The sequence below is a fragment of the Schistocerca nitens genome, chromosome 4 (assembly GCF_023898315.1).
Source record: "Schistocerca nitens isolate TAMUIC-IGC-003100 chromosome 4, iqSchNite1.1, whole genome shotgun sequence".
Taxonomy (NCBI): Eukaryota; Metazoa; Arthropoda; class Insecta; order Orthoptera; family Acrididae; genus Schistocerca; species Schistocerca nitens.
The window spans coordinates 615,503,371-615,526,670 of record NC_064617.1 but is presented as its reverse complement, the minus strand read 5'-3'; the positions used below and the strand labels follow the sequence as shown (position 1 = coordinate 615,526,670).

The 23,300-nt window shown below is 39.6% G+C and overlaps 1 protein-coding gene across 1 annotated transcript in view; it reads left to right on the top strand.

Annotated features, from left to right (window-relative positions):
- LOC126251307 (intermembrane lipid transfer protein VPS13D) overlaps window positions 1-23,300 on the top strand; it is a 520,493-nt gene that overhangs the window by 317,075 nt on the left and 180,118 nt on the right. The window contains 4 exon segments of the mRNA XM_049951633.1: window positions 1,353-1,538; window positions 1,626-1,751; window positions 9,903-9,997; window positions 12,744-12,895. Of these exon segments, the coding sequence (XP_049807590.1) occupies window positions 1,353-1,538; window positions 1,626-1,751; window positions 9,903-9,997; window positions 12,744-12,895 (559 nt within the window).

Sequence of the window (23,300 nt, the reverse complement as noted above, 5' to 3'; positions counted from 1 at the left end):
ATACCTTCTCCCAATTAAATTTCATATGATCCTGTTTTGAATCCCATGCCCTCCAAAAAACAACTTTGGAGCACTCCACTTGTCACTTGGTATTGTCCTGGTCTTGAATGAATTAATCAGCTTCTTCAACAAGGCCATGACTTTCTAAAATCATGTCCTGAAATAAGATCCATTGTGCCTGAGATTTTGCCCACCACACCTAGAATAGCTTTTTGTCACCCTCCCAATCTCCTCAATGTCGTTGTCAGACCCTATGCTTTTTCTGCACCTCCCTACCCTATGGGTCCTACCCGTGTGACTGCCCCTGCTGCAAGACTTGCCCTATGCACCAACCTACCACCACCTATAGCAGCCCTGTAACTGGCAAAACATATACTGTCAAAGAGAGAGCACCACTTGTGGAATGACACCTCTTATATATCAGCTGTTACGTAAACACTGTTTGGCCTTTTACATTGGCATGACTGTCACCAGATTATCCATTAGGATGAATTGGCAAGGGCAGAGGGTGTACACTGGCAACACGCATATCCTGTTGCAGAGCATGCACTTACAATGTGACAATGGTATCCTCAATGCCTGTTTGACCAGACGCGCCATTTGGATTCTTACCCCAGGCACCAGTTTCTCAGAACTTCACTGGTGGGAACTAGCACTACAACATGTCCTTGGTTCTTGTCACCCACCTGGCCTTAAGTTACATTAATTTCTTCCATCTCAGCATTTCTTCATTATAACTACTCTTTTCTTCACTCCACTTTAGTTTTCTACATCTTCCATTGTCATTTTTCACTGACCCCCTCCGACCTCTGTTATGTACAATGCACTTAGCTTTTCATTCTTACTAACTTGGGTGCAATGATTTAGCAGCAATCTCTGTCTTGATATTACCCTGTCTTCCACCTTTAAGCTCTTGGGTTTACCAATCTAGTCAAGTGCAGTCGTCAACAATCAATCTTTCCTTCCCATCCCGTCCAGTAAGTCTCCCCTGACCCGGGGTTCTGGGTGACTTTTCCAAACTCTACCCCTTTTCGTGAACCTCTCCATTTCTTTTTCATTCACCCCACTTCCTTTCTGTTCAACCTTTCTGCCGGAAGATGGAGCCACTGGCTCCAAAAGCTTGTGCATAGTAAAACCTTTTGTGTGTATGTGTGTTTTCCGGCTGCTACTCGGTGAGTAGACTTTTTATGTATCCAATTACATTACATTGTAAAAAAATGATTATTTTCATTATTATATTACCAATAATTTGACTTTTTCTTGCCTAACGATTTCTGTTTATCTGTGGCTCTCTCTCTGTACCTGTGCGTATTGCTTACTAGCATTTATTTTGTCAATGACATTATTTTCAGGTGTCAGTTAACATGGAATCACACTCCATCATCACCCTCCTCACGAAGTCCGCTAGAGAACAGATTAAATGTGAACATAGCTTCAGTAGATATCTTGAATGTAAATATTACCAGTACTATTGTAGACTTGTTCAAGACTGTTAAAGAAAATTGGATGCTAGATTATGGGAGTACGTCACAAGACAGGTGAACTTGACCTTAAAGTTGATTTTTCTGGAATCCAATTTCCATACTCCGTACTTTATTACAACTGAGAGTGTGTTTTTGTTCCAGAGTTGACTTTTATTCCAAGAATAGCCCAGCTGGTTACAGACGCCGCTCTCCTTTTGTACCATATGCTGTACACAACAAGACAGGCTCGACTTTGTGGTTCCATACTCACGTCACGGATATAGAGAAGTAATATATATGTAAAATATTTAGTCTTCATGTTAAAGATGGAGCTAGCATTGAGAATTAATTGTTCATTTAATATACAAAGTGACAACAGAAATAAAACTGATAATGAATTTAGGATCTCTCAAGACACCTGTTGTTAAAGTAAATTGAATACCACAACTAAGCAATCTACTGAATAATAAGATGGTGAGGAATAATTTTCCTAATACCACCAGAGAGTCAATGGTGGTGAAATGGCTGAATAAAATCCTCTCAGTTTTCAAGCAGTGTCAATTATGTTAGCATTTTCAAGTTTTCAACAACTATCACTGGCAGTGTCTTCAGGAGTAAAATGTCAGGAATGGCTAAGTGTTGCAGTTAAGTGAGCAAAGGGGCACAGTCAATGGCTTACTAGATGTGGGTTGAATTTATACATGTGCAGGAAGACATGTCAAGCAGTGTCAAGTCTGGCCTTTCTTAGGACTCTACAATGTCACAGACACAATGTTCAAAACTGCCATTCAAGCTTCCTGTATCTGATGATCATCACTCTTTACTTTTGCTCAGTAAAGGTAGCATATTGTGTTCCTGGCAGGTGGTAGTGGTCCACAAACTAGTTCATATATCGTCTATAGATTAACTGTTTACTTACGTGCTTATGTGTACATTGTTACTCTGGGCTGTGACAATGATGAGGTTTTAGGCTAATGGCTGTGCCACCTCTCGTATGAGTAACATAACCTGAGATCCCTGAGCACGCTGCCTCTTCTGATGTGATGTGCTTAACCAGGGTAAATAGCTGAAAATGTGAGCCACCTCACTTGTTAGTACTGGGGCCAATATTTCTACAAGGTCTGGTATTGAGAAGGGGTAGGGCACCTCATCCAGGATGTGGAGAAGAGTGACAACCACTATTGAATGCACTGGGTGCATCCACTGGCAGCTGTCAGGTAATGGCTCATATTCACACCTGTGATGCCTATTGCCTGGGTTTGAAGGCCATCATAAGTCTCATTTGGAATATGTAGCATTGTCTTATTGTGTGGTGCCGGGTGCAAGGTTTAAACCAGATGCTCAATAAATTTTGCAATAAGTCTGAAGTGCAGTTTTATTGACCAGTACTAATGAATAAAGATTTTTTATTTATTTATTTATTTTATTTTTTATTGGGGGTGGGGGTGTTTAAATAAACCCCTGTGTATACAAATAAGCAGGTAGATGTTCTACTCAAGATCCACGAGTGTGTCACCTGTAGTTGTTTTGGAAGAGAAGAAATATCCATTACATTTCTGAAAAGGAAAACTGAAATATCAGATTGTTAAATTGTCTTTTGCATTTGCTTTACTGAAGTCTACAACACAGTTTCTTCTTTCAGTTGTAGCATTTATGCAAAAAACAGTAGAATGTAAAATATGTGAGTTCAGAATTGGAAGTAAGTTGAAGTAGTCAATCTGTTGGTTTAGCAGGTTGTACTCTATATTAAGTATCTGATTTACCTGGCTGTCTGGAACAATAAAACATACATGTGAGTGGAGAAAAGGTTTATCAAAACAACTCTACAAAACTATAGACTTTTTCCACTTAGATGAGTTTTATGCGTATCAAACAACTTCTCTGTAGAAATCAACATGGTTTCCACAGTACTTACTGTTTTTAATCCAGCTTGTTCTGTTCATTCATGATATCCAGGAAACAGTAAATAGTGGAACTCATGTCAATGCTTGGGGAAAGAATATTTGAATTTCGTATAGGTCTCTATATTGTTACAAGCCATAATATCCACCCTAGCTATAGTAATATTTTATGTGTCACTAATACAGTTAGTAACATCCGCTGTTGAGTTACTTTTGGTTATTGTTTGCGTGTAAAGTAAAACAGGCACATCAGTATTTAAGTATAAGAGATCGGGTTCCCCGTGATTTGCTTGCTCCGTCTTGTAGCAGTATGTCAAGAAGCTTCTGTGTTATTTAAAATGTGAATGAAGGTGTAGCTTATGGTATATTCCATTGCTAGTTATTATTATTATTATTATTATTATTATTATTATTATTATTATCAGCAGCAGCAGTAGTAGTAGTAGTAGTATCATCATCATTATTACATGCTTCAGTACAACAGCCCTATTGTTTTATATACTCAACCAAAAATTATACAGGTGCAACTGTTTACACTATATAAACTTTCAGGTTTGCCACAAGTTATGGAAATCAGAGAATATCAGGGAATTTCAAACATGTCAGGGGAATATCAGAGAACTTTGAAAAAGAAAAGAAAGAAAGAAAAAAAACTGGAAAAATCTTGTTTTTGTCTCAGCATATGAAATGGTTTGTTTACTGACATGCATCATCACTGGCTGCGCACAGCTGAGAACATGCGCCGCTTCCCTAAACTCTCATTCTTACTGCTTCTCGCCTTCCTATAACTCCCCTCAGCTTTGCAGTCAGTGCTGCCACCACTTCTTGCTGCTAGCCTAGTAGCTGTGGACGAGAGGCAGGGAGGCATGAGGAGTGGTTTATTTGTATCTGATTCTCAGAGATTGTTGATGGAGCGGCTGGAGACAGCAGTGATGTGTGCATGAGTCGTGTCTGAGTGATTGTATGGATGTGTATGTGCTCTCGTTTTCTGACAAAGGCTATGGCCAAAAATTTACTTATGAGATTGTGATTGTCTTTTCCATGTGCCTTGCTGTGGCTCGGTGATCACCTTTAAGGTGAGTTGCTACCTATCCTCATTAGTATTGATTCTCAGAGTGTTTGCGCAAGTTATCTGTTGCACGGATTGATCAACATTTCATCAACATGCTGTCTGTGACAATTGAATAGCTGGCCACACGAGTGGATATCCGCAATGGGCCAAAACCACAGGCCATTTCTGCAGGTATCTCTAACGGATCGTGCCTGCTGATCAGAAGCCCATTGTTTCACACTGATGTGTTGACTGTGCCCATTGGATCTAGTCTCACCGATCTGCTCATAGGCTGGCACTGTTTGTTTGTGGCATAATCTGGTGGATTTTTGTGGTTTATACATGGACCCAGGATTGAGGTGCTCCTCAGCAGGCCAGAGGCCACAGGCGATGGATTTAAGAGAGTGTGACTGTCTCACCACAAGTACATTGTACAGTATGGCATTTTATAGACGTTTTATTTATTGTAGTACCTTTTGGCACTTCGAAATTGGTGTATATGTAAGAAAGTGTGTATGATAAGAAGAAGAAAATTGTGGCAGTTGCTGGTGATTTGCATGCTGTATACTCATATATTTCTCTAAAGAAAAATCACACAGTACCTGTAAAATAATAGATATAACACAGTGGGTAATAACCAACAATAATGAACAAAGTAGAGACAACATTTTATTAGCGGTCACCTATAGTGTTGGTTTATGCAGCTCTTCCCTGCCTTATACAATTCTTTCAACAGGCCTACTTTTTCTGAGGTTACTTCTGAAACCAGTGAAGGTATTTTAAATCTGTCTTGCGACTCCAAGGAAATACATATTATTGTCACCACATGTGCTTCATTTTATTGAAATAAAAAACAACAGTGGTCTTAATGAAACACACATACCATTTGGCTTACTTTCTCCATGTAAAAACAGTTCATTACAAAAGATGTTGATGTTAGTATTAAAGGTCTTTGCTCGCACAGGGGAGAAATACAGAAATCTTTATATTTTTTTGTCAACTTATATCTGTACTTACCCTCGAGATCTTAAAATTTGTCAGGAAAAATGCTAAAACTTGTCTGGACATCAGTGGAATATCAGAGAATTTCACTTAGGCCATCTCGTTGCAACCCTGACATTACACAGCGCAGTTTGATACTATCAGGGAAACATCTGTCAAGGCACTTATTTACAATGTGGCTCACTGTCTAAATATCACCACAGACAACAATGCAGGAAAAGACAGGTTGCTACTCACTGTAAAGAAGACACGTCTAGTTGCAGACATGCACAATTAAAAGACACTTACATAAAGCTTTCATCCACAGCCTTCATTGGTAAAAGAAAGAGACACACACACACACACACCTTCCAACTCCAGCATCTCAGGCTGGAGTTGTCCACAGCTCATGGTCTAGTGGCTAGAGTGTTGCTGCATCGGGATCACAGGGTCCTGGGTTCGATTCCCGGCCGAGATGGGGATTTTCTCTGCCTGCGGACTGAGTGTGTTGTCGCTGTCATTTCATCATTCATCATGACAGTGGCTAGATTGGACAGTGTAAAAATTGGACTGTTTAAAAATTGGACTGTTTAAAAATTGGGACGTGTACGGGTGCTGATGATCGTGCAGTTGAGTGCCCCACAAACCTATCATCATCATCATCATCATCATAATAATCATCAGGCTGGAGTTGGCAATTGTGTGTGCGTGAGGTGTGTGTGTGTGTGTGTGTGTGTGTCTTTTACTGATGAAGGCTGTGGCCAAAGCTTTACACAAGTGTCTTTTAACTGTGCCTGTCTGCTATGTCTTCTTTATGGTAAGTGGCAATCTGTCTTTTCCTACATAGTTGATATTCCTACCAGGAGTTTCCATTGTTTGATTACTGTCAGAGCAAAAGCCCCATTTTTGCATGTTGTATTTGCATATATTTACTCCGGTCTGGAATATGATGAGCTGTACTTATACTTCCCTAAAATGAAGAAAGCCTGGAACATTAATTGTAGGGTTAGCAAATTTGTGGTCTCATGTTTTTGTGGCTCGCCACTCACATTTTGATTAAGCGTCCTGATTGAATCCAGTGGAGGTAATTTTGACTCCTCTGTATATTGTTCTTTCGGTTTCTAGGTATCTTGTTGGCAGCAAGAGTAAATCTTTGCAAAAATCAAGTGATTCAGTTTTAGAAACTTGCTGACAAAGATTGTAAAGGAGCTGCCCTTTGATGAAAATAAACTGGGCAGATGTTTGATAGTATCAGTAGCCAGCTTGTAGATTTAGAATTGACTATGCCACTAATAATTCTTATTGCAGCATTCAAAATAACGTGAACTTTCTCCACATAATGCTGCAGAACCAAACTTGTGTGCAATATCCGACTTCAGAGTATATCATTGCAAGGGATGCTCTGTGGGGAACTGATGTATATGCTCACCTGCCAGATTCCACACCAGTTTCACTCATGTGTTTGTACTTTCTTACCTCTGTTAGAAAGGTGTTTGTTATGTCAGCATTCTGTCTAATGTGACACCAGGATATTTTGGCTTACTGTTGTATTTGACTATGCCAAGAGGATGGTTCCATGGGCTGGTTATTGCTGATGCCAGACAATTAGAGAGGCGGAAAAAGACATATTTCTGTTTTAAAAACATTAATTCAAAGTTGCCATGAATTAATAATCTCTCTCTCTCTCTCTCTCTCTCTCTCTCTCTCTCTCTCTCTAGCATCTAGGTGTGTGGGGTAGAGGGAGAAAGATGCGGGAAGCAGGAAGAAGGGTTGCTAACAGGTAGATAGCAGCTTGAAGAGAGACAGCAGGTGTGCAGGTTATGAATGCCGGAGGGAGGGATGGTAGGGGCATGGGCTATGCATGCGGCGCTTGGGTACTGGAGCTGATTAGATACTGTATGTGAAGAAAATGACATGGAGGCATGGTTTGGGTGGAGATTACAGGACGGAAGAAGGGGAAACTATTGGAGAGGGTAAGGGGACAATGGGTTAGCAGAGATTGAGGCCAGAAGGATTATGGGAGGAAAGGATGTGTTGCAAGGATAACTCCTATCTACATTCTACTTGGCTCAGAAAAGCTCTTGCTGAAGGAAAGGATCCAGATGGCACAAATTGTGAAGCACCCATTGAAATCAAGCATGTTGTGCCACTGGGTGGTCAACTTTGTTCTTGTACACAGTTTGGTGGCAAACATTTATTCTGTTGGACAGCTGGTTGGTGATCCGTGGTCATGCCCACATAAAATGCTGTGCAGTGATTGCATCAGAGGGGCTATATGACATGGGTGCTTACACAGGTGGCCATATCTCTTCAACTGCCCCCCCCCCCCCCCCCCTCTCTCTTTTAAAAAATAAAGAGCATAGATCTCTTAAATTTTGCTGATAATGTATATTTGTGTAGAATTTTGTTAAAAGTGGAATTAGTTACTTTTGTGTTGTAGTCTACTGTACGTCACGTCAGAAATTCAGGATAGAGCCTATTTGCATTCAAAACTTCTCTTCATTTTGTGTGGCTGAAGTAGAGATTTCTTGACCTCATTAATGTTTTTTTTACTTGTCGAACATTTGCTTTATCTGCTGGAACCTAGGAAATTCTTGCTAAGTCACATGTCACATGAAACTGTTGACTCCTTTGTGTTAAGGGATGGGTCTTGTTGCAGCTTCCAGACCAAAGTCCAAGCTTTTCTGCTGGAATGTGTGAAATCAAAGTACCCGGTTTCTTTGTGCCATTCTTCTCTGCTTCATTCATTCAAGGAATTCATAAAAATTGTATCTGTTTATTGATCTCCACTTTAATTTATTATATAGCTCAACGGGGTTTTGAAAGCTACTTTTAACTTTGCTTATTTGGAAACTGATAAGTTCACTTTACATGTATCAGTGCATGATAAAATGTTTTCTTTCAGTGAGATTGACAAAAGCGATAGGTGCTGTGGAATACAACATACATTCATTATATTGTATTTCTCCGTAGCACCAAACCAACATATATCTGTATGATGTTCATACATAATAATTTACAAAGAAAAGTAGAAATTTTTTGCTGATTAATGGCGAAAGAATATTTATGAGTAAATATTGTTCTACTGTTTGTCATAATCCTCTTCTACAGCAGTAGCCAATGTCCAGAGGGCCTTCAGTGAGTGAAATGATAATTAAATCAAGACCCTAAGCTGTCGACAGGCGTTGATATACATCAACGGGGACAGTTGAAAATGTGTGCCCTGACCGGACTCGAACCCGGGGTCTCCTGCTTACCTGGTAGATGCTCTATCCATTTGAGCCACTGAGGGCGCAGAGGATAGTGCGACTGCAGGGATTTATCCCTTGCACACTCCCCGTGAGACCCATATGCCCAACTTAATGTCCACACACTACATTCGTAGTGCCCCTGCCTGCCCATTACACTCATTACTCGCGGCAGACAATCTTACCGAGTCCTGTAAGAGTTCGGGCAATGCGTGTGCATCCAGCACAGAAGTTGGTCAATGGCTGGTTAGCCTTAACTATATGAAGATGGACATGTCCGAAAGAACAGATACCATCTTCATATATTCAGTGTGTCAGTTCGATTTCTGGGTGTGTTTCTAAAGTTCTGTGAAATATGCACCTGTAGCTGTAAATAACAGCTTCACTTGATTTGACACTATTTTAAGGCAGTTTCTGTAGATGTGGTGATAGTCAGAAGAAAGAGGGGTGCCGAATATGTGTACAGGCGCGGTGCTCCAGCAGTCCTCACCTCAAATCCCTCATTTTTCCCCATTGTCAAAGCCTCTTTGTTCTAAGGTTTTTTTTTCCTGTTCGCATCCCATACACTGCTAATCTGGTTTTTCAAATATTTGATCGAAAGACCTAGTGTAGCTTCTGCCAATTGTTGTAGCCTTTGCAAGAAGTCAATAAGAATAGTATCTGCAGTAAACATTGGGTAAAGTCTGTCCAGCAAATGAACTGAAACTTTGTTTTTGTACAAGTCATTGGCTTTGATCCAGTGATTTGATTGCAGATTTGTTACTGGGGTGAAGTGGCAGTCCCACATATTGTTCACAGTAATAGAGCCTTGCACAAAATCAGTTTCTTTTCTTCAGTCGGTCCCATATTCACATTTCATCAATGTTTGCAACTGACATTGCTGTTCATGGATGTCTTTCACTTGGATCATCTTAAAGAGAAACATGGCTACATTTGAATGAAACCACTCATTTCATAACAGCTGAAAATAAAGGAACAGAATCTTAACAAATTTTCACTAATTTGATTTAATCTCTGGTGCCAATAAACTGTTAAAAACAGAGTTTTATGACTGACCAGTGTTCCAGTTAATCTGTTTGAACTAAATATTCACTAAAAGCATAATAAAAATAAAGTTTATTTGGTATTAGTGCCATCAGTGTACCAGTCTGTTTCTCTATGCTCTCATAAAGACTTGTTGATTAAACATTGAATTAATGATTGTATTTATACAGATTAAAATTAATGTGTGTATATATAATACTTTTCTTTACTCAAGCATGTCCGAAGGCCAGACCATGCACACAGAACAACACGAGAAATGGATTGAAGTTCCACCTGAAGCAACAGTGCCCTTCACCTATGAAGACAGAGGTAATAGTGATACATTTAATTATTCTTTATGCTTTAAATATGTTGTGGAGCACCATTTGTCATCAGATAGAAAAAAATTGTAATTAAATGTAGCCTTCACTACCACAAATGTCAGTGCAGACAGATCAGTAATCAATTTCTTATTGCAAACTGCATATTTTGTATTGCAGTAATGCAGTAAGTGTTTATCTTTAGTTATGAAGGACACAAACCAAGCTCTACAGTAAAATTTAGAAAATTCAGCAGCGAGCTGTACGGTGCTCAGTACTTTGTGCTTATAGAGATGTGATGGAATTTGTTTAATACATTGTTCTGATTGCGCTAAGAAATATATGACGTAAGAAATATGGACTTTTGAACTTGTAAGTAAAATGTCTGACTTGCAGGGATAATGTTTAATCATCATGCTCCACTTTGTACTCTCTCCCCATATCTCCATATTTTCTCACACAAAATGATGGCATTGGGATTACATTGGACACTGCTTGTAAACTACAGCTGTATTGGTTTAAGATTAATTCAGTAACTTTAGCATTAATGGGAACATGAGGGATAGGGGGGAGAAAGATTGATGCAAAATATGCAAGTTGAAACCTATCACAGTATATTAAATGAAAACAAAATAAATAAATTGATTGGTAGCTGGGATAAAACAAATAAATAGTTTCTTCATTCATGTCTTTATTGTGGCTCTGACTTCGGTAATTAGGATGATCTCTGGTTCAACTAATAAAAAGACTGAGAAATAGGTGCTCTTGTCAATTCCTTTTAAAACGTATAATTAGTTATCTTCATCTAGAGGCTTGTGAATGAATGGACTTCTCCTTATCTATGCCTCAGGCGTGCATTCTTTTTCTGCATTTTATTTTCTAGTACCAAGAAATGTTGTTCACTTGTCAAGTGTCAATATGTTAGCGATATTGTTCTTTGTTTGTAACTCGAAGGTTAGACCTAGTACCTGTTCCATGTCCGGCTTTGTTTTGAGGTTCAATGTGAGACTTTTAAGTGTGTATCTTTTTACATGTATGGGTTACCAATTCTTAGCAAAACACCGATCCAGAAGGGCCAGGTAATTTTTGTTCGATGTTTTCCTCCTCTAGCCTTTGACAAGTCAACACCTATCTGCAAGGCAGCAGTGTTTTCAGGTTGCCTTAAAGATAATTCTTCTGCAGTTAAGTCATTCCAGAAGACTCCTCTTCCACCATAACTCTTTTTGGTTCTTCGCTTTTAGAAATAAAACAGGAAAATGAAAGCTGACCTGGAGCCTCAGAACCTTATACTATTTTGGTGGGGAGAAAAAAAGTTGACTGATTGAGATCAATAGAAAAGAAAATAGAAGCAGCCTGACACAAGCAAGTTGAAGTAATGTCAGATTCAGCTAAGGACCCATGTGTTTGCGCCCCCCCCCCCCCCCCCCCTCAAGAAGGGATTCCTCTATGGGGATCAGTATTTTCATGGTAAGAGTAATTGTTTTCATCTGTTGTTCTAAAATTTTTCCAATTTGTTTTGAATAAGTTTCTTGACTCTTCATGGGTGTAGTACTGGTACTTGGTATGCACATTGGACACAGAGCACCATGAGTACACTTGTGGACTGTTCTGTCAATTTTTGAATACTTCATTAGTTTCATTGTTTCAGCATTGCAGTTTAATGATATGGAAAAGTCAGTTTGTAGGCTGTATTTTTGTGTGTTTATAGAAGCATACATACATTTCTGAAACAGAAATAGTAAGCCAATGGTAGTGAAATAGAAAGAATGTATGTGCAAATTGAGGAAATAATAAAAATGATTTCAAAGGGGATGACAGTTAAGTCTTTTCAGATTGAAATATAGCAACATGTTGGGAGTGGGAGAAAGGGGAGGGGGGTGGGGTAATGGAAGAATCACTGAAAATTATGGACTGGGAAAAAGAAATGAGAGAGGAAGATGGAATTTGGATTTCTGTGATATATGTCAGCAAATCGTAACCAAAATTTGCTCCACGGGAGGAGGAAGATAGACTTGGAAAGTTCTCAGAGACAAGAATATGTCAACTGTGCTGTATATCATGATGTCATGGTAAGAAAAGATTCAAGAAACACATACTGGACTGTTGATGTATGGATATGGAAACAGGTAACAACCTGGTATTTATAAACAGTCAGCAGAAATTCAAAAGAATAAACTAAAACATGGAAGATATGAGAAAGGGGGGGAGGGGGGTTACTAACAAATCACTGCTATGTATAATCTGCATGTTTTTTTTGTACCACAAATAAAGTTATGAATTTTACTAACAAAATTGTTCCCACCACCACCACTACTTAACATCCACTGCTTGGTCAAGGGCTCATATTATTTTAGCTTGTATTTTCGACTTCAGAAGTAATCATGTATTTTGCTACTGCGTGCTTTCAAATGCCATCTGCCCACCATCTATTACATCTTCATCATGGTCTTTTCTTACAACTTGAAATCCATAAAGATGTAAGAAAAATCTCTGTGGCTTTAAACTGACATAAGAAAAGACTGAGACAAAGCTTACAGAAAGTATTCAGATAGAAATAGAAATTTGTGTTGGAGCATCATGTTGGCGTAATACTGAAAATTATAATGGATGTGAATGTTGTAGGGGAGACTTTAATCCAGTAGCGGATATCAAATAGCTGATGAAGATTTTAGAAAATTTCACTTGAGGCTCCTTCCAGGTCCTCCCTCTACTATTAATTGCTAATGTGAGTATCTGTTTTCTTTTTTATTCTGCAGGAAAAATTCGCCATAGAGACACACACAAACATACCATTCATCAGCTTCTAGTGAAGGTTAATGGCTGGAAATGTACACTTCCTGTTTCTGTTGATAAAGTAGGGGTATACTTCCGACAAGCAGTGCCTGAAAACCAGAATCCTTATCTCTCGGTGAGTATCCTAAGTATATATCATGATAATTGCCTTAAAATTATCTGACAGTTGTCTTAAAATTATCTGTTTTAATCTTTGAATATAAATATGTTGGTGAGTGCACATTGCTGTATTCAGTTATGATTTTGTTTTCATCACCGTGTAAACAGAAGTGCCTCTGACTTATCGAACTCGTACTAGAATCCATTGGTTGATGTGCCAGGGTGTTGGTGTTGCCATGTTGAGTGGTAAGCTGGTAGTGGACCACATAATGGTGACTGCTCAAAGGGAGTGCCCATCACTGTAATCATTGCACCATCTTATATGGTTGCTTTGCTCAGGGCCAAAAAGTGAAGTTAGCAGGTTGTGGTCTGTGACCAGGTGAAATTTTATTATGAATAAGAAATTTGAGATACTGTAAATAATAGCTAGTGCCTCCTTTTCTATTAGGCAGTTATTCATCTGTGCTACTGTAAATGTTTTAGATGCATATGTTATCAGTTATTCTGTGCCATTGGTGGGCCTAAATGGCAGAACATTGCCTACTCTGAATTTTTGTGTGTGTATCATCAAGGTTAAATTTTTCATGGTGTCAGTGTGGGCAGGTGGGAATCAGATTTCAAACACATTTTTACCTTCTAGAATACCGCATGACAGTGCTGAGCCATTAAAATTGGATGCTTATTTATTTATTTATAAGCTGAGTGATGGTTTATGTTATCTGCTCATCATTTAGCATAAATTTGCTATAGTAATTTATCTTGAACAAGGAGGACAGGATCTCCTACAAATTTGTAGATGGAGGGAGACTGTTGATTGCTTTGTTATAGGTTGGTGTGGGCCTGGACCACTGTGACTCAATATGTGGTCGAGGCACTGAGTGTCCCACTCGAAAAATGATGCTCTCTTAATTTGTATTTGAACCCACTAACACTCCTGTGTACAAACTGTTTGAAATATTTTTGAAGTATTGTGAGAGCACTTACATCAAAAAGTAATCTGTGATATTGATATAGCACGAAGATGCATTGATTACCATAAACCACCTTGATTCTGCAACTAAGACTAATTGCAGATAAGCATCAGCTTATCTTGGAATAGGACTGGCCTCTTGATAACTTTGAAAGTAGCTCTTAAGAATGTGGAATTGAATTAAGATCTCTATTAGATTGAGCGTTGATAGATGCTTTAATATACCACAAAGATGACTTGTGCTTTTAGTGCTCTGTGATTACAACAGTGCATGGATGTGATTGGTCCCGCAAGACCTGCTGTCTCTAAATAACCCAGTTCCATCTGTTATGTCTTCTGTCCACACTTTGTGGTTCTTTAGAGGATACAGAAGGAAGGATCAGATGCCATTCATGAACAGAGAATTCAGATATTAATTTATTCTACAGCTAATATCAAATAATAAAAATAATACATAATTGTTGCTGTAGACGCAGTGTCAGTTGCTAACAGTAGATTTGAATGTAGAAATGTGTACAGATACAAAATATTTATAAATCTATCATTCATCAGTACAATGGCTATTCAGAAGATGTTGAGCCCTGGCTACTATGAAAGTCTGTAAATGTTGTTCAGCTGGCAACCACACAAAATGGGGGTCAGTGCATGAATGTTCAAACTTAAGTACATCCACTGCTGGAGCTCTGGAGAGGGAATGCTTGCATCTCTTTGGCAGCGGTGTAATCATTTGTGGCAGTGCCCTCATGCCTTGGTGGCAGCTGTAGGAAATGCAACTCTGTGACTGGTGGTGTGCGTATTTGGAAATGTGGCCATCTGGATTGTGGCCAGTACTGCACCACCTTAAGTAATTACTTGTGCCCCAGACAGAAATGAGGGTTAACACCAGATTTTAATGGTATGTATACTTCAAAGCTTTGCGCACAACCTAGATTACATTCTCATAAATTAGCGTATTCAACAATAGAAATGCCTGGATGAAGCAGTATGTAAAATAAGGACAAGGCAATGAATCACCTTTATTGGATTCATGCATGTAGCACAGAAACATGTAACAGAAAACAGCATTCATGCTAGCTTTTGAGCAGTACCTCTTTTTTCTACCACAAGTACATAAATATCTTACTCGCAGACACTGAAATGCACACTCCCATGGTTATGGCAAGTCTTGCTACTGGTGAAAACATGACAAAAATGATATTAGTCTACATACCTACATGTTTATAGGTAACCCGGACTGTTACTTCTCATGTTAAAGTAACAGACTGATTACATTACCAGGTGATGTTAAGTTGCCTCCTAAGGTGATGAGTTGATATGCCTGTATGTTTCAGTGTTATTTAGGCATATAGAAGCTCTAGTATCCACATGAAAATCCGTATCCAGACTGTTAATGATCTTTAAGATAATCAGTTTGTGTGGAAGTTTGGTATTGGCTGATGTCACTGCCCTGATGTTGTACATTGCAGTACTGAGCCATGGTGATAGTTATAGGTGCTTAGAGAAACAGACACCAAATACCCATGCAAGAAAACCATTGTGATTTCTCAACTTTAAAAGCACATTGTACTGCTGATGCAATTTCAAATGACAGCTATGTGAAGAATCTTGGCTTAAGAAAGCTAGCCCGAACTTCATGGTTGGGAACTACAAGCACCACAAAGATTCACTTAGGATGTGTTATACTGTGAGTGCAGTAAATTACACCATCAGCTGAGACCTTGTAGGTCAACCAACTAGGATATATAGGACAGGTTCCTTTCTTCTGACACTGACTGAGACTTAAGCGTAGCACCCTCTACATGTGTTTGCATCTCAAAAGACCAGACATTATACAAGACACTGGATGACATGTTACTAGGTTTTACAAGTGGTTGTAATTTTTTTGAGCCAGCTAGTAATTGCAAGTACCAGAAGACAGTAGCAAAGCAGAGTGAATGTGAGTGTGAGAAGTATTACTAGCATTGCATAACAATGGAAACTGTTAATGAAGATTGACACTAGGTTGAAAATTCAGTAGAGGGTGAATATTTTGACTGAAAGTAATGTCTTCTTAAATCAGAATCATTGAACAAAGCCAAAATAATTGTAAACACCAAAATGCAATTGCACCGAGTCCCAAATCTTAAGTAAGGGCCAGAAAGCAAAGTAACAGTTGTATTTTAGAATTAATGCAAGGAGGCTGCAGTAAAGAAATACAAACTGCTGATCCATCCTTTTGCCTGGGTATATGTTTGGTGTTGAGGGCTAACAGCCATCCCCATGGTGACTTGTGTGCTTCAATCCCTAGAGTTATGTCAGTCAAAGGTGGAACTGTATGCTGTACAAATGAGTTTGCTACCACTCTGAGTCACCCTCAGTATCTCTGCAGTGGCAGGATACTAGAATTACCATTGAAAGATGGCATTAAGTCATTATTAAAGGGCGAAAATTTTCTTTTTCAAAGATAGTCTACCTTTGGTTTGAGAAAACGAAAGGGAAGGAAGATTAGTGTATAGTGTCTTGCAGAGTGTGAACTCCTTAGAAACAGTTTTGTGAAAAGGGAAAAGCAAGTGAGGAAAAAAAGTTTCCTTAACAGTTTGATGTCAAAGTCACACAGTATGTCACACGAATGTGGACAGAGTAATTGCAAATGCTGTGAAAGGAGAGACGTCCTCAATCCAAGCCACCTAACATTAATTTTTGTCATGAGCAGAAAGAAAGGCACTGAGGGATATCAATGAAAATAGTGACAGTATAGTCTTTACTGCTGACAAAGCCAGACTGAAGATTTATGATAAGAAGATTACTGGTCTTACTTGTAATAGCTTCAGTAGGATCCTACGAGGAAAGTTTTAAGAATTACCAATCAACTGGTAAAAGATTCTTCTTTCTCCTTGAACAATAAGAAACAACTCTGCAGGACAAACTGTATTGCCTACCAGAGGTTTGCAAGCCAGAGATTCATATTTTGAGTGCTGTAGGGTCTCCCACCTGTAAGGTGGCCAGATGTCTAGTCACATTGCTGCAGCCATAGAACTAACTGATAATAATATCAAAAACTTGGTGCACTTTATTGAGAAACTAAGACATGACCATGGACCTGAGTCAGCTTAGATGTTGTGTCCTTATTTATGATGATACCTGCAAATGAAGCTATGTCATATTTCTAACAATGGAAACTTGACGTATGAATCCGTAATCTAGCGTCCCACATCACAGACACCAACTCATTCCTTCACTGATTCTCCACCACACCCAGCCCTTTACCTCTTGGATCCTTATTTGTCACTGTTGATGCCATCTTCCCGTACACAAAGATCCCTCATGCCCATGGTCTTACTGCTATTGATTGCTACCATTCCCAATGTCCTTCAGACTCTGAAACCACCATCTCATTCCTCGTACGCCTTACTAACTTTACCCTAAGCCACAACTATTTCTCCTCTGAAGGGAAGGTGTACAAACAAATCTACAGCACAGCCATGGGCACCCACATGGCACCCTTTTATGCCAACATGTTTGTGTGTCATCTAGAAGACACTTCCCTAGCCTCCCAAAATGACAAAGCCTTAGTCTGGTTCAGGTTCATTGATGATATCTGCATGATCTGGACTCAGAGCCAAGACACCGTATCTTCATTCCCTCACAATCTCAACACCTTCTTTCCCATCTACTTCACCTGGTCCTCCACCCAGCATCCCACCTTCGTAGATGTTTAACTACTCCTCTCTGGTGGCGTCATCTGCATCTCTGTCCACATTAAAACCACCAACCACCAACAGTACCTGCATTTCAATAGCTGCCATCCATTTCACACCAAAAAATTCCTCCTGTGTCAGGAGATCTTATCCCTGTGGAAGAACCAGGTTCAAGACCTGCCCAATCCACCCAACCAGCACTTCCTATTCCAGTCCTGTTACAGGTTTATCCTACCCCATCCTGGGCCGGGCCACCTGCGAGAGCAGCCATGTCATTTACCAGCTCTGCTGCAGCTGTTGCAACTTTTTATATTGGTATGACTACCAACCAGCTGTCCACCACGTTGAACGGCCATTGCCAAACTGTCGCCAAGAGCAGAGTAGACGACCCAGTTGCACAACACGCAGCTGAGCATAATATGCTTGATTTCAGTGGCTGCATCACTACCCGAGCCATCTGGATCCTCCCCCCCACTGCCAACTGCCAACTTTTTTGAAGTGAAGAGATGACGATTATGCTTAGAACACATTGTTCACTCCTATAATTACCCCAACCTCAACCTACACTAACATACTCTCCCCACACCCTTCACCCAACAGTTTTCATCCCCTCTGTTCTATGATCTTCTCCCCATTCTCACCTACCGGCCTCTTTGTTTGCTGCCCTCTGCCAATGCACCTATCCATTTTTCCCCGCCCCTCTCCTTTTTTCTCCCGCCTCCCGGCCCCACAACCTCCTGACGCTGGGCCTGTTAGTATTCTATACCCTGCACACTTCACCAGACAGTTTCATCCCCCCCCCCCCCCCCCCCCCCCACCTGTACACTACTATCCATTCCCCTTCCTCTTCCCAGCCCCCTCCAGATTTCTGCTGCAATGGCACCTGATAGTTGCTTTCTGGCCCGAGCTGCTAGAGTTGGCGGTCATGTGTGCATGAAGTGTGCTTGCTTGTGGGTATGAATAGTGTATGTTTCTCTTTTCCTGATGAAGGCTCTGGCTGAAAGCTTTCTTTATGTAATTTTTAATTGTGCCTGTCTGCAACTTAACATGTCCTTTTTTATGGTAAGTTGCAGTCTATCTTTTCGTACATTGTTGCTATTTCATATATATTAGAGAATGGAAAATCCAGGATTGAATAATGACAAGATTTTATAAAGTATAGATTGCTTCTATGTAGTGGAGGTACTGAGTCACAGACAGGCACAGCAGAAAGACTGCTAAACATGTGAGATTTTGGCTCTAATGTAAACACCACACTTACATTCATGCAAGCACAACTCATAACACATAACCACTGTCTCAGGCCACCGAATTGGCCTCAGTGTCAGGAGACAGTGGTCATGTGTGCATGAGTTGTGGTTGAATGAATGTGTGTGTTGGCTACTAAGAAGAAGACCTTTTGGTGACAAGCAATCTATCCTATTCATAATATTTTCGTATATATTAGATATTTTTCTGACTGACATAGTATTTTTATTTAGAGACCATCTTGCTGCAGCCCGTTTCCGATGCAATGGTGAGATTCATGAGCAAATTGACAGGTTGATTATGGACAGCCCTCTTAGTTCAGCTGTTACCAACTTGTTTACGGAGATTTTTGAATAATGGGTGCTACAAACTTCCAATAAATGACATACTGAGTGGTATTGCCATATAGGACACATGTCAAAGAGGAATTATATGTCTTCTTGGGACATCTCAATATCATCAGTCTAAAAATTCAGTTTACTATTTAGAGAGAGAGAGAGTACTGGGGAAAACTCGGTTTTCTGGATCAGCATCACCTGAAGTGGAGGAAAGAGGTCACTGGTTAGAGAAAGTTGGGAAGGAGGTTGAGAGGCACATCATGCATACTCTATATTGAGAAGGGCTTATCTGTTGTGAGGTGGAGGTCTGAGGACAAAGATAGTACATGGATCAGTGCTGTATCATCTTCAGATAATAAAAGGGAGAGAGTGAGAAGTAAAGACGGATTAAAATAGGAGGAGAAAATGGGAAGCAGAAATAAGTGTGTTGTATTTACTAGGGTTACTGTTTTTGCTGTAACTCTGACAGAGTTTACTTCATCTTTTCTGCTATTCCTCCTTACAACAGACTGATCCCTGTCAACCTAAGGTCCTTGTAATGTTCACCATTAAATCCTAATTTCCTACCTGAAGTAAGAGCATGAAGATCTGAAAGCTAGAAGTATAATTTTTTAGTGTAAGTGTTTATATCGATGTACTGAGTGTTGGAACTCCTGGTGCTATGTACAACGTGTTTCAAAAAGATTCATTCAATTTTACTAGACTATATTTTCTACGTGAATGAAGACAGAGACTTGGGATCAATTTTAACTTGCACAAATAACTAAAAAGTTTTTGTTTTCAGAACTGTACAATCTTTTAAGGATGTTGTTGTTGTTGTGGTCTTCAGTCCTGAGACTGGTTTGATGCAGCTCTCCATGCTACTCTATCCTGTGCAAGCTTCTTCATCTCCCAGTACCTACTGCAACCTACATCCTTCTGAATCTGCTTAGTGTATTGATCTCTTGGTCTCCCTCTACGATTTTTACCCTCCACGCTGCCCTCCAATGCTAAATTTGTGATCCCTTGATGCCTCAAAACATGTCCTACCAACCGATCCCTTCTTCTAGTCAAGTTGTGCCACAAACTTCTCTTCTCCCCAATCCTATTCAATACCTCCTCATTAGTTACGTGATCTACCCATCTTATCTTCAGCATTCTTCTGTAGCACCACATTTCGAAAGCTTCTATTCTCTTCTTGTCCAAACTAGTTATCGTCCATGTCTCACTTCCTTACATGGCTACACACCATACAAATGCTTTCAGAAACGACTTCCTGACACCTAAATCTATACTCGATGTTAACAAATTTCTCTTCTTGAGAAACGCTTTCCTTGCCATTGCCAGTCTACATTTTATATCCTCTCTACTTCGACCATCATCGGTTATTTTACTCCCTAAATAGCAAAACTCCTTTACTACTTTAAGTGTCTCATTTCCTAATCTAATTCCCTCAGCATCACCCAACTTAATTCGACCACATTCCATTATCCTTGTTTTGCTTTTGTTGATGTTCATCTTATATCCTCCTTTCAAGACACTGTCCATTCCGTTCAACTGCTCTTCCAAGTCCTTTGCTGTCTCTGACAGAATTACAATGTCATCGGCGAACCTCAAAGTTTTTACTTCTTCTCCATGAATTTTAATACCTACTCCGAATTTTTCTTTTGTTTCCTTTACTGCTTGCTCAATATACAGATTGAATAACATCGGGGAGAGGCTACAACCCTGTCTCACTCCTTTCCCAACCACTGCTTCCCTTTCATGCCCCTCGACTCTTATAACTGCCATCTGGTTTCTGTACAAATTGTAAATAGCCTTTCGCTCCCTGTATTTTACCCCTGCCACCTTCAGAATTTGAAAGAGAGTATTCCAGTCAACATTGTCAAAAGCTTTCTCTAAGTCTACAAATGCTAGAAACGTAGGTTTGCCTTTTCTTAATCTTTCTTCCAAGATAAGTCGTAAGGTCAGTATTGCCTCACGTGTTCCAACATTTCTACGGAATCCAAACTGATCTTCCCCGAGGTCCGCTTCTACCAGTTTTTCCATTCGTCTGTAAAGAATTCGCGTTAGTATTTTGCAGCTGTGACTTATTAAACTGATAGTTCGGTAATTTTCACATCTGTCAACACCTGCTTTCTTTGGGATTGGAATTATTATATTCTTCTTGAAGTCTGAGGGTATTTCGCCTGTCTCATGCATCGTGCTCACCAGATGGTAGAGTTTTGTCATGACTGGCTCTCCCGAGGCTATCAGTAGTTCTAATGGAATGTTGTCTACTCCCGGGGCCTTGTTTCGACTCAGGTCTTTCAGTGCTCTGTCAAACTCTTCACGCAGTATCTTATCTCCCATTTCGTCTTCATCTACATCTTCTTCCATTTCCATAATATTGTCCTCAAGTACATCGCCCTTGTATAAACCCTCTATATACTCCTTCCACCTTTCTGCCTTCCCTTCTTTGCTTAGAACTGGGTTGCCATCTGAGCTCTTGATATTCATACAAGTGGTTCTCTTCTCTCCAAAGGTCTCTTTAATTTTCCTGTAGGCAGTATCTATCTTACCCCTAGTGAGACAAGCCTCTACATCCTTACATTTGTCCTCTAGCCATCCCTGCTTAGCCATTTTACACTTCCTGTCGATTTCATTTTTGAGACGTTTGTATTCCTTTTTGCCTGCTTCATTTACTGCATTTTTATATTTTCTCCTTTCATCAATTAAATTCAATATTTCTTCTGTTACCCAAGGATTTCTATTAGCCCTCGTCTTTTTACCTACTTGATCATCTGCTGCCTTCACCACTTCATCCCTCAGAGCTACCCATTCTTCTTCTACTGTATTTCTTTCCCCCATTCCTGTCAATTGTTCCCTTATGCTCTCCCTGAAACTCTCTACAACCTCTGGTTCTTTCAGTTTATCCAGGTCCCATCTCCTTAAATTCCCACCTTTTTGCAGTTTCTTCAGTTTCAATCTGCAGTTCATAACCAATAGATTGTGGTCAGAATCCACATCTGCCCCAGGAAATGTCTTACAATTTAAAACCTGGTTCCTAAATCTCTGTCTTACCATTATATAATCTATGTGAAACCTGTCAGTATCTCCAGGCTTCTTCCATGTATACAGCCTCCTTTCATGATTCTTGAACCAAGTGTTAGCTATGATTAAGCTATGCTCTGTGCAAAATTCTACAAGGCGGCTTCCTCTTTCATTCCTTCCCCCCAATCCATATTCACCTACTATGTTTCCTTCTCTCCCTTTTCCTACTGATGAATTCCAGTCACCCATGACTATTAAATTTTCGTCTCCCTTCACTACCTGAATAATTTCTTTTATCTCGTCATACATTTCATCAATTTCTTCATCATCTGCAGAGCTAGTTGGCATATAAACTTGTACTACTGTAGTAGGCATGGGCTTTGTGTCTATCTTGGCCACAATAATGCGTTCACTATGCTGTTTGTAGTAGCTAACCCGCACTCCTATTTTTTTATTCATTATTAAACCTACTCCTGCATTACCCCTATTTGATTTTGTATTTATAACCCTGTAATCACCAGACCAAAAGTCTTGTTCCTCCTGCCACCGAACTTCACTAATTCCCACTATATCTAACTTTAACCTATCCATTTCCCTTTTCAAATTTTCTAACCTACCTGCCCGATTAAGTGATCTGACATTCCACGCTTTTAAGGATATATCTTGTAAATGATGCATGGGCAGTTTTAGGGTACTTTTAGTAAGAATCTTAAATGTCAAAGCTTTCATTTATAATTCACAAATGTTCAGTGTACTTTCCAGTGGATGCAAAACATGCAACCAAGTGATAATAAAAAAAATCATGTACCATGAGATCAGACGATCCTGGAGGCCATTGGTACAATGCAAGATCTGATGTATCTTTGTTTATAACAATATTCACAATTGAATTTCTCCTTTTTATGCTAATGATTATAAAATATTCCTAAACTGTGTGTGGAGTCTGGCAAAATACTCATTTCATTTGACTTATTTGTGAGAAATTGGATGAAAATATATTATGCCAGTAATCATACACATCTCCTGTGTGTCTTCTATACTACTGATGAAGTGACAGCAAGTTACTGCTCCTCATATGCTTTCAACATTCTGTTGTATGTTCTTCAATCTGCTCACTGCAAAAGCTTATCACAAACATTTAAAAGCCTATGAGTACATTCTAAAGAACAAGTAATA